Source organism: Hyposmocoma kahamanoa, unplaced genomic scaffold (genome assembly GCF_003589595.1).
Source record: "Hyposmocoma kahamanoa isolate Upper Pololo Valley unplaced genomic scaffold, ASM358959v1 120, whole genome shotgun sequence".
In the NCBI taxonomy this organism is placed as follows: domain Eukaryota; kingdom Metazoa; phylum Arthropoda; class Insecta; order Lepidoptera; family Cosmopterigidae; genus Hyposmocoma; species Hyposmocoma kahamanoa.
This window is the reverse complement of record NW_020653415.1, coordinates 3,168,782-3,186,354: the sequence shown is the minus strand read 5'-3', so window position 1 is coordinate 3,186,354 and position 17,573 is coordinate 3,168,782. Positions and strand designations below refer to the sequence as shown.

At 36.5% G+C, this 17,573-nt stretch overlaps 1 protein-coding gene across 2 annotated transcripts; it reads right to left on the bottom strand.

The window, feature by feature from the left end:
- Positions 1–4,224: 4,224 nt before the first annotated feature.
- LOC113240130 (cell cycle checkpoint protein RAD1) lies at positions 4,225–16,593 on the bottom strand. Of its 2 annotated transcripts, none has more exons than XM_026477356.1 (7): positions 16,460–16,593; positions 14,958–15,146; positions 13,066–13,203; positions 11,472–11,590; positions 7,052–7,283; positions 5,737–5,868; positions 4,225–4,988 (listed from the first exon to the last, which is right to left on the bottom strand). In XM_026477356.1, exons 2-7 carry the CDS (start codon positions 15,048–15,050, stop codon positions 4,872–4,874), a joined length of 831 nt encoding a protein of 276 aa, XP_026333141.1. In that variant the 5' UTR covers positions 15,051–15,146; positions 16,460–16,593; the 3' UTR covers positions 4,225–4,871. The 2 variants fall into 2 exon arrangements, with proteins under 2 accessions (XP_026333141.1, XP_026333142.1); XM_026477357.1 differs by having other exon boundaries at positions 4,230–4,988; positions 11,472–11,575.
- Between the last annotated feature and the right edge of the window lie 980 nt (positions 16,594–17,573).

The following is a 17,573-nucleotide window of genomic DNA, read 5'->3' as shown; positions in this document are numbered from 1 at the left end:
AAAACAGAGTGGTTTGCATTAATAACATATTGATGACTTCACCATCTCAGTCTGCCGTGACCACGAGCCCGAAACGTTGGTTTATTTGAAAAAATAAATAAAACAAAAATACGCGAATAAGACCGTAAAAAAAATTGAATTTCCGGTCAGTGGAAAAAATATAACTTAAGTCTTCAATTTTGATCGCGTGTCTACTAGAGCACCAGGGCCATTGATTGCAGCCGGGCGCTACATAGGCTAACGCCGGCGCTGTAGACCAGATTTCGAAACTGATTGGCTGACCACCCCTTAGTCAAGATAAAAAAAATTATCCAAAACCACCACAAAAAATAATCGAAAACACGTATTTTTTTATATTAACACAAAAAGTCACAATGATAAAATATGATATATATAATGTCACTACATTATACACTAGTTCATATACATAGATAATTTAGGTTTTTTTTTCAAATGCGGTAGCACCTCCTGGACAGCATCAACGCCCACCGCCCCCACTCTAAAACACTTCAGCACCCTCTGGGGGGCGGTACGGACCACTTTAGGAAACTATGCTGTAGACCAATAGAAAACATTTATTCACAATGCAATTTAGCTTATTCTTAATATTATTTTATTAAATCAAAAAATGAACTGTTTTGATTTGGGTCACTCTTCTTGAGCGGCGATATGATACCTTTTTTTATCGCCGCTCAAGAAGATTGACCCAAATTAAAACAGTTCATTTTTATTTGATTCATATGTATCTCTACCATCTAAATCAACTTAATCCATCGCAGGATGTGAGAAATTTCACATTTTCAATAATGACTAGGTATTGCAACATTTGGAGCCTGACTTTTTTAATTAATTTTGTTTTATAATTGCGACGCGTCTCTTAGTCCAGCGTAAACGTGCTCGAGTTTTTAAAATTTTACTAGTCCGGTAAAAAGACGCCATCTAGTCGCAAGAAACCAGATTTAGTCGGTTCGTTTCATAAGTTATTTACTAGAATAAGTTTATTCCAGCGGCACCATTCCTGAATCTCGAGAACCACGCCACCTAGTTTAGATCTGTTTGCACTAAAAAAGTCGTGATTTAGTCGCTTATTGTCGTAAAAAGTAGATTTATTCTTTCTGTTTTAAAGTTTGTTTTACTGGCCATGCTGGAACATGCTTATTCCGGCGGCACCATTTTTCAATCTCGAGAACCACAGCACCTAGCTTAGATCTGGTTGCACCCAGAACAAGTCCTGAATTAGTCGGTTCTAGTCGTAAAATTTTAGAGCTGACTGATTTAGAATGTAGACTTGACTAAAAAAAATCAAAAATTCGACCTGGTCACCTGGAGTAACGGATGCATTTGCGACTAGAAAGAGAAAGTCAACAACAACATACCCAAACTAGATCGAGATGATCTTCCTGTTTAGGTCAAGTGCCATAAATAAAAAGAGTGAATGAAAAGACTGATGCGACTGAAGCGAGAAATGTATGTCAGAAACAGCGACTGGAGGTCCGTCGTCTCTGCCAATATCATTGGGACCCTGTCGTTATAGCTCGTAGCAATAACATCATTGCTTTCATAAGTCAATACAAACGCTTTCACTATTAAATTTACGACAAAAACTACAAACTTAACTGTGACAAAGTCGTGTCGGTAGTTACTAAACAATTGCTGAAAAAACCGCTAGTTAATTTGACGTTGTGATCATGTCGGCTTTAATTTTATTAATACATAGATCGAACACAAAGAAAAATTCCTTCGATCCGGCTGGACTGGCTGAGTGAAGAAAAACTTTCATGGATTTCCCACAGATTGGCAAAAATCTCGTTAAAACCAAAAACAAAGATTTGCAACAAGCACATTCAAAAAATCGTAAGGTCTGCTCATTGACTTACAAATAAATGGACGACGGGTCTAATACAAAAACCACGCAAAAAATGTCCCAAGTCAACCTATTTAAACGTAGTGACATGTAAAGGAATATGAAAAAGCTAAAACGTTGAATTTAAATTGTAATGTCATCGCAGTACTGTCTTATTTTGCTTGCTTCGTTGTCAGTCGAACAAACGAAGACTAAAGCGTGAATGACGCTCTGTATACGATTTTAACACGCTATAAGTTCGGACCCTTTTTAGCGCGGACCCGACGTCCAAATAATTGTAAGTCAGTGGATCTGCTAGTTCGTTTCGTAGCTCAGTTGGGAGAGCGTCAACCACGGTATGGCGTGGTTGCTGGTTCATGTCCAGTTCGAAGGTATTTTTCTTTGTGTTCTATCCTTATATACTACGGACACATAATTCGAGCCACCTCGCATTTTTGTCGTGAAGGGCTAGAATACAAAAATGTGTTGTCATCGAAGATTTTCCCCCGGTTTTGCAAATCCAAATTCCCAACAAGGACTTATGGAAAAGACGTTCAGTATACTAGTTTCAAATTTACGTAATACTTTTTGATCAATCAAACATTGTTTAAGCTTATGGCACTTAATACTGAACATGCGTGGTGGCTCGAATTATGTGTCCGGAAGTGTATTAATAATTATAACCAAACTAGTTCAGTAATTTCACAAAAATAATTGAATATCATGATCGTAAAATATCATGATATTTAATCAACTTATAAGTTTAGTTATTTTACAAATAGCCTTTTAGCATAAATGGGCGTTAACTTGCCAATCAGATGTTAATCGGACGTAAACAATCCAATTAATAAATCCGTACAAAATAACTACGTTTGTGTTGAACATTTTTTCAAGCACTTAATTTACTGCATGAAAAAATATACAAAAAGAAATTTAACACAAGCGCAGCTATATTGCACGATTTAACCTTCACTAGATTCGCGGAGTGGCAAATTCATTTACTTCCATTTTTTTTGTAAACATTCCATTTCCGTCAAATTGCAATTTACGTCTATTAATGTTGGACGGTGTCACAGATAAGTTTGTTAAGTAACTTTTAGACGTAAATATTTCAATACAAATATCAAGTTGCCTTAGCTGTTTTGTCTTGAATATTTACGAAGATCGACAGGTGAATTAAATACATATGTGCTTTATAATATTGAAAGAAGATTGATATTGGAATTGACAAAAGTAGTAGCGCTAGGTATAGATGAAGCAAAATGATTATTAAATGATGGGAATAGTAAACCACATACTGTGTGCTGTCAAGTGGAGACAATTCAGACAAATAAATTGGTGTAAGAGCTAATTTTTTTAAATATTTAAATTATAAACAAAAACGTTTAAGAATGTTTAACCGCGACTTGTAATCATGTAAATCATGGAACAATAACTGTAAGAGGACTGCTATACTCCACGTTCCAGTTCGAAATGACATTTTCTAGAAATAACGTTTGCTCGAATTTTCATAACCTCGAAAATAATTTTGAGAGGAAAATGTTTTTTCTTTTAAACCGAACCTAATCGTGTCTTTGCGATAAACATCCAACATTTCCTGAAAGAACAACCGTTTCGTTGTAATTCGGTTTTCGGTGTAATGAAAATTCGAACAAACGTTATTTCGGAAAAAATCCGAGTTTGTGATAGGTTGCCATACATTACATACGTTAAGATCGTAACACCGAAAAAGGTCAAAATTCCGTCTTATATATAAATGGCGCCGCTCAATAGCCTGAAAGTGGTTTACATTATGTAAATGGCCGTGGATAATTATCAATTCATTTCTCTTTAATGTGAAATATAATTCAATTCCTTTTTTTGTAACGTTACTCAAATATTGACATTATTTTATTAACTTTGACAAATAAACCTGTCAATAGAAGACATTACGTGCTACAAACTAAACATGGTTAGATGGAGCCAATCCTAGACAAAAAAAAAAGAAAAACCGGCACTAACCATAAAAATTCGTGCAATAAGCGCCATCTAGTCTAGTGCATACTATCATTACAAATTAGAATAGCTTTCATAAACAAATTAGTTACAAAAAAAGACTAATATTTGGTACTCGATGCGACATCTGGTGTACCAGGTAGGTACTAAATACCCGACTACACTGTCTTGTATCGCGATTAGCAGTCCAGTTATTGCTCGATGATTTAAACAAATAATCAACGCAAAAAAAAAACACGTGAATTTCATAGAAGCAAGGGATAATATGGCGACATTCCTTTGATGTAATGTACGTTTTCAAATGTAAATTAAATGTATAATTTTGTATCGAATGTATTTTATTTTCACAGCCTTCACTTACAAAGTTCACTATAATCTAGACATGGCAGTGTGCCAGGCAAGTTGTGGTTTCTAATTATAAAAGTCAAATGACGAAAAGTTAAAATTAATATGTTTTGTTTCTGTAACGCCGAATCTAAGACCAACTTAAAGAAGAAACTAGATTATTTCAAAATGAAACTATTGTATATGGGAATGCATTTTAATTTAACAGCTTTTACTTACTAAAAAGTATCTTCCTAGTGTATTCAAGAATCTAGGCATGGTAGTGTACCAGGCATGTCGATTCTAATTATAAAGGGCAAATGGTAAAACGGTAAAAAAGAGAAACCGTAGTCGCCTAATGGTTTGACCTACGACCTCTCAACTGAGGCCGTGGGTTCGAGTCGATAAACTTTGGAAAATGTGTAGTCCTCAGCCCGCATTAGGTTAGCGTGGCGCACTATGGCTGAAACCCTCGCCTAAAAGGAGACCAGTGCCTAGTAGTGGGTAGTATGAGTTGATGATGATGATGGTAAAAAAATCCGTGTAACGCAGAATTAAAAAAGTTTTAAAACGTTGATGCAAATTTCAAAACATTTACTCAAATATGTGGGATCAAATACATCGGTTATTTGGTATGGGCTCCATGATAAAAATATATCACAAACCAAGTCAGTGCTTCGAGAACTTGGCCTGTGGGCACTGTCAACTACTAAAAGTCGTCCAACAAAGGCACTATGTAAAATTCTGAGAACATCTGTCGCTGTTCTTCTTTTTCTAGTTTTAATTGAAGAAGCAAAAGTCCATTGGAACTACATCTAAGCACCACCTGAAAATAAATTATATTATCATTTGATTTTAAAATGAAAGAAAACATAGTGATGAAAACAGTCATCGTTGCCCATGGATATCTGCAGCATCAGAGGAGCTGCCTATGCGTTGCCAGCCTTTGAGAGCCCTTTTGAGCTCTGTTTTATGATTTAAAAATTTACAATGCAAGGATACGGGGATGATCCTTTGGCGGCAGGTGCCATGATGGAAACGTAACAGTGGCACCAATTCGAAAAGTTCCTCTGAGAGCCAACTTTTCTCTGAAGACTAAGGAACTAAAACCATCTGTGAATTTGTATGTATAAAGCCCCCACTAACGTGAGCCACCGTTATGTCATAGTATAATAAGACAAGAAGTGTAACTGCCACCTATTTGGTGCCTTTAATGCCTTCACTTCGCTCGGAGCGTAGGGTTGTCACATTATTATTTTATTTGTACCTATAGGTTGTAAACAAATTTGAAGAAAATGAAACTATTCATCAAATTTCGTGCTATTTAATAATAATAATAACGTACACACTCATAGTTCCGCACTAGGGAAACCCTTTATCGCGGATGCCATAGACACGCAATAGACAACCACAAATTAGATGCAAACTCATAAGAGAAATAAATGAAGGCGATACTAATATTTATTTGCCGCGCTGTTATGTATTACTACTATAGTTATGTGCACTATGTTTTAGACCCTGTTCTTTGAAGAGACCTGTCTGTACTGTAAGATGAATAAACGTTGATAACAAACCTTGGTAGAAACCGCGAGCGCCTTCATAATAAGCCTGATATGCGGTAACTGGTACTTGATAGTAATGGAGTTCTCGCAGCTGAAACCTTGCACCATTTCTGATGTCTTCGGCACATCGATGCAAGATCGGTCCTGAAGTATGAAAATTACAAGATTATACAGGTGAGATTTTTTTTCATGATGTTTGATGTTTCTGCTCATCAGCACGAGCAACATTTGTTATAGGAACACATACAGCAACAGCTGTTACATACGAAATCTACTATTCTCTAAAGGGCGTCCTACGGTTATGAGACACGGAGGGAAAGTACTTTAAATATTGTAGATAGGATATTTTCTTTCATGGAGGCATTAATTTATTTTTAAAAGTAAGTGATACTGCATTCAAAGACTTAAAAATTTGCTTGCGTCATCCATCAGATTCAGCCGGTCAGCTATTGAAAAGGGTATTTTACTGACCACACTGAAATAAGCTTATATCAGCGGCACCATTTCTCAATCTCGAGAACCATGATTCCTAGCTTGGATCTGATTGCACTAAAAGTCTTGATTTAGTCAAATATAAATTAATATAAATATACATAATTTCAATAAGAAAGAAGATATCCATAATATTAACCTTAGACCTAAGTCTAAACTCATGGTACCACGATTTCGTTTAACCAAGGTAAACGACTCTTTTATGGGGAACTGTATACGTTTTTATAATAAGATTCCGGAGCATATATTAAGTTTATTATTTCCTAAGTTTAAAAACTACATTAAAAATATTTTAATCGAAAAGTCATATTACAAAATTGTAGACTACGTGTTAGATAAAGATGTATGGAAAGACGACACGACTCCAGAATCCACACAAATTTGATTCAAAGTGCATTAAATTATATTTAGCATTACAGTTTTTAAGCATAGCATTTAAGTTTATTTGAAAAGAGCAATCCCTAGAATTTCTTGCTCGTTCTTCTCAGGGAAGTCAGCGTAGTGAACGAGCAGTAGATTAATGAAATGTAAATGTGACGTTTTCAAGTGTAAATTTATTTTATCTATGGAATAAATAATCTTTGACTTTGAGTCTGTTCTAGCCGTAACAAAGTAGATTTAATTGTTCGCTGTTTTAAAGTTTTACTGACCCTTAACGGCACCATTTTTCAATCAAGATCTTCCTGTTTAGGTCAAAAATACTGAATAAATTTAGCTAATAAATGACGACTTTTTACTGGATTAGTCAAACATAAACTCGACCTCATTCACGCTAGTATAAGAGACGAAATTCATCCACGTTATTCAGACGACAGGCGAGAAATAACATATTTACCTGCATCCCGTAGGTGACAATTCTCACATTTGGATAATCTGGTGACAGATTTAGTTCAATAATGTCACACGATCTTTCAATATCAGCCAGTAAGCCCAGAAACGCAGGCGCCTTCAACACGAGTTTGGCTACTTCTGTGGCGTTCTCGTCGCGAAGTTCCAGCACTGAATCGGCTGTTTGAGTTGATATCTCGCAGTCCGTCATTATGTTGTTGAACGATTGGGGTTGGAGGCTGTAATAGAGTTAAGGACTTATATCAATGAAAACTGATGCGCATGGCAGAAAATGTCAATTATAATAGAGGTCAATTAAATGGAAATAATTCAAATAGAAGTATACTATTGTCATTAATCACAAGTTTTTTATCATGGCATGACTTTTATCGCGGTATGAGCTTTCTTGATAATGGAACATGAGATAACGTTGAAATTCGAATTCATATCATTTATTTCGGACTTATAATAACTATATACAATTAACAAGTTAATACCGACACTAAATTATCATAATAATAAGCAAGCCAGCTCCGTTGACATCTTGGGGCATTTGCTAGTAGTTTCCAGCACAAATGCAGAATGCGGTGCTGCTCGATACGGTTCGCAACGTACTGTGGCATTATTGAGGAATGCTGCTAACCCCATTTAAGCTCAGGCCGAGGCGGTGCAGCGGGAAAAGCGGTTCGGGGGCGAACCTGTGGGAAGCGAATGCGTATCGGGGCGTGCCACACAGCATTCCCAAGCGTAGTTCGCGGCGGAATAGCGGAGCGAAGACGGCCAGTGTGACACCAAAAGCAGCCACGTTTCATTTTCTACACAGATTTTAAAGAAAGAACCGTATCGCTATCGGATCCCAACTTGCACACAAGCTCTAATAACAAGCCGTACAATAGCCAGTTAGTTTTTAATGAAGATCAAGAAAACTTTCTGCTTTTATTAGTGCGTTGTGCTTCCACGTTTATATGGCGAACGGCTATGGAGTGGAATTCCCTGCCTGCAAGGCGAGAGTAAGTAGGCATTGCTTAGGTGTGTATGCTCCATCGTCGACCTCATTGTCACTTTCCATCAGGTGAAATGGAGGTCATATGCGTACTTATATTTAAAAAATCATCATCAGTAACACCATCGATTGAGGAGACTACGATTAAAATGATTTCCACTACACCTCTTATATTAAATGAGAAATGTATGAATTATAAACTAATAGTAGAAAGTGTATAATATATTGGGCTTACAATCAGTTGGAAAAAATTAAAATCTCTCAGTTACAAAATAACAGTGCCTGCATTGAAGTTGTATACAATAAACTTACTTTGTAAGTGTATTATTTATTACTTTTGAGAATTTTGCATGCATTTAAAAATATAGCTTCATCATCAAACCAAAACGCAATATCCAAACTTAATGAATGTGGAAATAGAACGTGAGTGAAAATGGTTGATTTCGAAGTGGATAAAACATATAAAATTGTGGAGATTAGACGTATTTCGTCGAAATATCGCTACGACGCAATGCAGACTGTGGTGCATTTAGAAAATGGATAAGTTGTGACATTACCATCGAGATTTTATAATATAAACGAGGATTTATTAAAGTATCTGCAAACTGGTGGTGTTTACATGGTGAACATTGGAACACGCGGGAAGACATTCGTCGTAAAGTTTATGAAATTACCATAAAACGTTTTTTTTTCCAATATAATGTAGCGGCACGAACAATTAAACAGTTTCACACATGTCCGCACAACAAAAAACAAAAATGAATGGTTGACTATTCTAGAGAGCAGTGAGTTGTTATGGGGGGTAGATGTACCATTGATTCATATAATTAATGGAATCTATAACCTCCTTCACATGCGGTACATTAGCTTGGAATCATTATAAAATAAAACAACTTTTGTTTTTCATTTTTATTTTTTTCCCCTTAATAGTGTAAAACTTGCAAACATCCCTCAACATAACCTACAAAAAATATCATATTTTTTTTATCTTTTTTTCTTTAAATAGTTTATAACATGTCATATTTGATCACATTTATTTATCCAACGGTCATGCTTCTTCCAAGGTTCATCTTCATCCTGCCAGTACTTCAGCGTAACCCCGCAACAATAACATATGGTTTTATCACCACCGCCAGTATAGAAGAAACCAGCTTTCGCCAATTGGTAAGGCTTTTGTCGTAGACACGTTGGCCAGTCTCTAAAAGTTGTCAACCTTTTTACCTCAGTGCTAAACAAGGGAAATTCACACAACATCATCACATTATCATCAGCTTCAGCACCATCACCATCAGCACGAAAGGCAGGAACATTTTTATTCTCCGTTGCAATATCCCTCATATCCCTTACTCCACACTCGCTCACGCCCGGACCTGGATCTTGCGGCTTCTTCTTCAATCAATACAGATGTTGATAATGATGTCACATTCGAATCATATAATAGTATATCCACAGGATAAAGAACTCGACGCCTCAGAGCTTGCGTGTCGTGGTTTTTTTCTCGTATATTATGATGTCTTCATCATCATCATCATTGTCGGCCAATAATGGAGTTTTCATATCAGCATGATCGTCCATCTCCTACCCGATTGCAGCTGCTTCATAATTATTCCTTCATCATCACCGGTGGGAAGAGTGTATGTATTCATTTTATTGCCCACAATGATATATATTCTTTATTGCACCAAAAAAACAAACAACAAGAAAAAATCTGTGAACAAAAGTGAGCAAAGGTGGACTTATCTCTAAAAGAGATCTCTTCCAGTCAACCTATGATGGTGAGAGCGTAAGTTGTAAGCGGGCAACAGCGTGCAAGATAGAGAGGGTGAAATACTATAAACTATCGAAAAAATTTGTATAAATACCGATACACACATAAGTATTATAAATAAATACAATAAATAACGTATAATAAATAGCATCATCATAATATATATAGATATATATAAATATATAATAATAAAAAAATAATAATAATTAAGAAACAATAAGATGATTACGAAGAAAGTTCTGCAAGAAAGTGCGCTTTCAAACTTTTCTTGAAAGAAGCAATCGACGGGCTCGCCTGGATGTGGGAAGGGAGTTTATTCCACAACTGCACTGCACGACAAGAAAAGGAGTTAAAAAAAGTGAGTGATAACTGAATTAGACTCACAAGTACTGCGGAGACAGCGAGCGCCCACCTCTATTCGCTTTCAATTATAAACTAAATAAATATTCCAACCAATTCAATCCTTATTATAACCCCATACAAACTCGCACATCTGCTGCACACACATCCAACAAACACAAAGAAGAGGTCGTTGACCGCCGAACTGCGCGCCAGACCCAGCCCCACGTCGCCGCACGTGCACCCATCATTGACCCCACAGCTCATCGCAAACAGCCGCACCGCAAAAAACAATACACCAAACCAACGTCACCTGGCTCCCCGCAACCCCCACCAAAACGTCACAACTCACCACCGGTAACCTACCACAAACTCGAAAATTTTTTGTCCGAAATAACGTTTGTTCGAATTTTCATTACACCGAAAACCGAATTATAACGAAACAGTTGTTCTTTCAGGATATGTTGAAGGTTTATCGCAAAGACGTGATTACGTTCGGTAAGGTTAAATTAGATTTAAAAGAAAAAACATTTTCCTCTCAATATTACTTTCGAGGTTATGAAATTTCGACCAAACGTTACTTCTGGAAAATGACATTTCGGACTACTGATAGATAACCCTCACCACCAAAACCCCTTCACACAAAAACCAACCATATGCTAACCAACATAAGACCCACACAAAACATTACTCAACCAAACAACTACACTCACTCAGAAACAAAACGACATAACTCCTTCGCTTCGCTCGTGGTTCAAAAATAGATTCCTGAGCGTAGCGAGGGCTTCAAGCCACGAGACGCAAAACAAATTTGCTGCCGAGCGAAACATACAACTTTTCACCTCACTATAGCGAGGAAAATGGTAGATGAACGAAAAACAGTTGAACTATAAAACATCAGTTTTTTTAATTAAAATAAAGAGTTTATCTTCGGATGCGTTCTGAATTTACACCTCATCGTTCTTGCTTGTACTTTTATTTTGTGTGATTAAGTGATTATTGAAATTATTTTAGTTCTTCGACGAAATAAAATAATTTAATAAACACATATAGTTATCATTGTCAAATTAATGTTCTCAATAATAAGGATAAAATAAACCAGTCAACGAATTTATATTACATAAATAAGTAATGTAAGACAACTCGCTGTCATTATATTTTTTTTCATCGAAAGAAAATTTAGGTGTACCAGTCCATCGTCAAGTTCGAATTTCAAAAACCTTTTCCACGCTAGCGTGCAAAAGCCGCTTTTAAGCGCAGATTTCTAATGAGAAAGTGAGCCTTTCAGAGCTAGTGAAGTGAAAATACAATTCTTACACAAGTAGCAATGGTGACCCCTCACATCTGTAGTACATTTTCAAGCTGGACTCTTCTCCAGAGCCAAAAATATTGAGAGTCTCTGCTAGTACTGCTATACTTATCTGAAATGTACAATACTATCTTCATCATCAGGCTATCACAGTCCACAACACTTATGTAACAGACTAATTTACTATAAAAATGCTATGATGCGCAATTCACATACAACTAACCATTAGTAAGGCCATGGACCAATAAGTCAAAAAGACTGCTAATGTCCATACTTCCGATTGTAACTATTCGTAACTCTGAAAAAGGTCAAAATTCCGTCTTATATCTAGATGGCGTTGATCAATAGCCTGAAAGTAGTTATATTAACTAATTCCTCTTTAATATGAAATATAAGAAGTCAGTTTATTTCTTTCTAATATTATTCAATTATTGGTATGATCTAAAATTACGTTCTGAATTTTGACAAATATGCGTGTCAATAGATGGCATTGTGTGTTACAAACTAATTTATAAATTAATGCTTTCTAATATGGGTAGATGGCGCTAATCCTAATCGAAATAAAAGAATAACCGACACTATTTATAAAAATCTTTGCAGTAAGCGCCATCTGATTGATTTGTTTGTTATCACTATAAATTAGAGTAGCTTTGATCAATTGCAGCTTATCACTATAAACTGTTACAAAAATCTCTCTCTAACAAAGTACCCCACAACTTTCTTTCTGCGTCACCGACGACGCCACTGGAATCGATACGTTCACCTAAGAATAAACACCTGGTCATTGGCGATGATCGCCATGGTTTTTATATTTCTTACATTATACCCATCTTAGCGAAACGCTTGATGCTGGCGAAAACCTAAAACGACACCGCCAATAATGAAAAAGAAGAAGGTACTTGGTACCCGTCGCGACATCTGGTGTACCAATAGGTACTAAATACCCGACTAAGCTGTCTTGTATCGCGATTAGCAGTCCTCTTGAGGGTAACCTATCACAAACTCGAATTTTTTTTTCCGAAATAACGTTTGTTCGAATTTTCAGTACATCGAAAACCGAATTATAACGAAACCGTTGTTCTTTCAGGATATGTTAGATGGTTATCGCAAAGACACGATTAAGGTTCGGTTAGGTTAGGTTTAAAAGAAAAAAACATTTTCCTCTCATAATTACTTTAGAGGTAACGAAAATTCGAGCAAACGTTATTTCTGGAAAATGTCATTTCGGACTACTGATAGGTAACCAACCCCTCTTGAGTTATTAGTCCACGGTAAGGTTATTTGCATGTACAATGTGTGCAAAATGATCTTAAAAATATCACAGTGATAGTACATGAACCCTGTTTGGGGTATTGCAACTTATGATATTTTAGAGAAAATATTATAATAAAATACAATTAAATAATACACAAGGGGGGTGAAAGAGCGAAAAGAACGTTGCGCGTTTCGCGTCACGCCTTAAAGCAATTCCGTGTCCGTAAGTGTGGTGAATACCTAAAATAAACTACTTCAAAGCATCAAAGCACTACCACCAAGAAGGCTTCGGTCCATAGAAGCACTGAGATTCCTGAAGGAGGTTGGATGCTTAGTTTAGATAGTTACCTTGAACATGACATCAATGTCGTCCCTCACATGGTAGTTGGTGAAATTATCAGCAGGGATGTAAGCCGAGGCCTGCACACACTTGCCCTCCTCCACGGTCAGCTTTAGACCTTCAGGGAGGGCACAAAATATTGCCAACTGAAACGCAAAGAAGAAAATTTGACAACCTCGAGGCCCACCATTGGGATAATAAATAATAATAACGCTCACACTCAACATAGGCCCGCACTAGGGAAACCCTGTGTCGCGGGTGCCATGGACACACACACAAACAGAAATTACACCCAAGCTCAAGAGAGAAATAAATGTAGGCCATACAAATATTTATCTCGGCCCGGAAATCGAACCTAGGACCTCTGCGTGGCAGTCCGGCATGGTTATCATTCGGCCACAGAGGCAGTTTGAATTGGCAATTGAATTGGGAATGAAGTTTAAACGTGTCAAAGGGAGTTAGGTTCATTTGTTAGTTCGATGATGTCGATACCTCCAACGCTATGCCAATTTACTTTTTGGACCTGTTCTGTTTTTATTTTGTTGTTCTCTTTTTTTTTTCACTAAATTCGTTTTTTTCGAAGTTTGTTTTTTTTTAATTTTTTTTCACAAAATTCAGGGAGCATAATATTATTAGTAAATAAATATGGCTGTTTATAAAAATAACAGAAAATGACTTAAAAATAAAGTTCATTGGAGTTATCGATGTGGTCTTTATGGCACAGGAAATTCTCTGTAAGACCAGGTGGTATGGTTCCCTAGAACATTAAACAGGGCATCTGAAGGCCATAAGACATAGAGGGAAATACCTTAAATATTTTAGGTAGAATATTTTGTTTAATGGAGACATTATTTCATTTTTAAAGTAAGTAATACTGCATTCAAAGGCATTTAAAAAGTTACAAGAACAACAATATACGCGATTCAAATCCGGAAAAATAGTTTCATTTCAATCGCGAAAACAAGAACTCGATAGCTAAGTACTATATTTTTATGAAGTGTTTTGGATGTGTGACTTGGAGTTAGGTTCATTTGTTAGTTTGATAATGTGGTCCTTATAGCACAGGAAATTCTCTGTAAGACCAGGTGGTATAGTTCCCTAGAATATTATACGTATCCCCATACTATAGGACATGGCGGGTAAATACCTTCACCAGCATTGGGTGAAATCAGGCTGGATGATGATAATGACGATATTTTTATGATGCCAATTGATAGGGTTGGGTAAGGATTAGTAACATAGTATCTAATTCAGTACTGGAGAATAATAGCACAGCATTTACTCTTGTTTTAGATAGCTCCACTACATCTTGAAAATGTGGCGATTGTGGTAAATGCTAATTTTAGTATTGCTAAATAGTGTTACTTTTTAAAACTGCTTAGTGGCTTAAATAATGGGTTCCCAAACTTTTTGTCTCTCTACCCACTTAAGGCAAAACAAAAAAATTTCAATGCCCACCACAACAAAAAATAATTGAAAAAGCGTATTTTTATATTAACGCAAAAAGTCACAAGGATTAAAATTATATACGTAGATAAGTCAGTTTTCCAAATGCGGTGGCACCCTCTGGACAGCATCTACGCCCACCCAATTGCTTCCGAGGCCTCTACAGCCCCCCCTAGAACTCTTCAGCGCCCACCGGAGGGCAGTAAGGACCACTTTTTCAAGGGTTGTGCAATCTACTTTTCTTATCTGCCCCAGTTTATTTAATTGTAAATGCACAATTTGTTAAAAGTTCACAAAATTTTGTGAACTTTTAACAAATACCACTTGTCTCATAAATATATTGTAAAATTTTGTGTCACACACAAAACATCAGTGTTATTGCAAACTCCAAAACACACATTTCACACACACACAAAAAACAAACCTGCCTAGTTTTACAATGTGTCACACTTGCCTCCTGAAACTGTATAGCCTTCAGCAGGCTACATAGGGTACGTCCAGAATCCATAGATGCTGTGAAATAGTAGTCAGAAGTCCCGCTATCCATTTTGCTCCAACTCAAACATGGATCGTACGAGCATGAGGTGTTGTTCCTGTGTTACTACATGCTCTGTTGTTCGGTGTAGAATTTGGGCAAGGCGGCCTTAAAATAAAATTCAATAAAGGCTGTTAAACAGGGAAAAATCCATTGCATAAAATAACTTCTATTGGATACTGTTATATTATTATTAGGGGCCTGCAACTTTATTGCTTAACCTCTAGGGGATGCAAGTTAAATAAAATTATTATGAGGCGACAAAGCTCGGTGCTCTAATTTGCCACTTTTAAGTTTTTTTTATAATACAAAGCAATGGGACAAACAAGTTGGTGCCTGGTGTTAAGCGACACGCCTGCTGCGCCCATCAGCCTGAGACATAAGTTGACAAGTTACATGTGCCTGTGGAATGCAGTAATGCTCACATTTATGCTTGGTGGAACAAATAGATAAGATGGCAGTACTTCCCTGGACGAAGTAGCAGTAAAACTTTTTTATAAGGATTTCTACTGCTACTGATCATAGTCCATTCAATAAACACCTTAATCTAAGTATCCTTTTAATCTAGGTATCACAGACAGCCTGTATGCAGAGCGTGCTTTTTTTTTATTTTTTTTTTTATTGTGACTCGGCAAAATGACTGCACCGCGCCTGATGGAAAGTGCGAATACAGTCCAGAGATGAGAGTAACGGATGGAAAACACAAATATCTTCACTCCGTCACTATCATTTTGGAGGGAATAGCACTGCATTTTCTACTCCAGTGCTCTCCAGTGCTCAGGATTACTATCATAGTGATATTAAGTCAATATACTACCAGCAATAGTTGACGCAGTCCCGCCTTAAGGGTGGATGTGACCACTGTTACCTGCAGCTTACTTGTTCTTGTCACCAATGGCCTTAAAGGACAAGATCAAGTTTTTTGAGTGGTGAAATTTTGAAGTACTTAGTTAATTTCATTCTTTATAGTAATATAAACAAAAGGTTTTCTCAAAAAAGTCTCCAAATAAGATTTGAAGAGAGCTGCAAAGAAAAACGGTTTGAAACTGGAACTGCATCAAGTTTGCCGATAGTGCAGTTGATAAGATAAGCCCTAAGATACCTGACCCCTAGCCGATCTTTTACTTCTGAGAGTCATCTTATGCATTCATCTGAAAAGTGTAAAGGTAAAGTATGTAATGTAATTAAAGAGGAAATTGACATCTAAGGTTTCTGAAAATGTCATTGACTAATGATGCAATAACGCAGTTGTACCAAAATTAATGTTACGACCCTCAGGTTAAAGGTTAAGTTTGTTTAACACCTTTCTCCACACTGATTTTCTCGGAACCAAATTGACAATACAGTTCGGTACGAAAGACGGTTAAGGGGTCATCATGTTGGCCAACTAAACTATAATAGTATAGTGTCAAAAAAATTACCCGCTAAAATATGTTTACAGCAAACTTGGATTTTCTTCTCCAACACGTAATGTTTAAACGCTAAACATGGACAATAATTGATCTTCGGGAATATTCTGTAGTAACTGTCGTTTTCGCCGTTGATTTCGATCAAAACTCGTAGTTTATTCGCTGTCGTGTAGGCGACGAAAGTTGGATATTTTTCGAGTATGTCTAGAGCGCGTTGTAATACATTACCAAAGACAGAATGAAGTGATAACAGTTCCTCGTCTGTAACTATTAATGACATAAGTTTAGTTCCCCCTTAAATTAACTTTTTTAAACAAAATAGACGTTGGAACTTACGTTGCTTACTAGCCTCGTCCTTTAACCTGTTTTCTACTGAATTTAAAACGTGTTCTGCCACAGTGGGTATTTTAGATAGCGCGCCAACGCTCATTATTCATTAAAATTTCTGTTTTAAGGGAGCAATCCGCTTCCGCAAATCTTATTTTCGTTAATATTTCGACAAAAAACAAAGTTGCCGCTCGCGAGTCAGAATTTCAACTTTTTTGTTTTTTTTAATTTTTAGCTCTAGATACTCTAGAAAGATTGACATTTGCGGCCAATTCATGACCTTGGATTCAAGACAATGTGGTACGCAGGGCTTATTACTCCAGCAGGGGTATTAAATGAAGAGTATCACCAATTTTACTAAATTACATCATTAAATGTATCAATTATATTCTATTTTGGTACGATGACGGTATTTGGGCACAGTTGAGGAAATTAATCCAACTTTATAAAAAATAATTTTGCTGATGAAATTACAAGTACATGAGACTTGTCAACTTATACCTCAGGATGACGGGCGCAGTGGCGGCACAGTGGCGGTGCCACCAAATCTGTATTAAGTGTAGGCGTGTGGCTTACTACCAGGTGCACGACTTGTTCGTCCCGTCACTTGGTATTATAAAAAAACTTAATTTAATAAAAAAATAACCGTTAATATTTTCCCTTTTACCCCACGACGACGTGGCGAGGAAATAATCATCGATAGTATATAAGTCTATATAATATAAGACATAAAAACAAATAGTAATATTTAGTGACTCTTTATTCATAATATAAGCTGATTTAACTTTTAACTTAATTT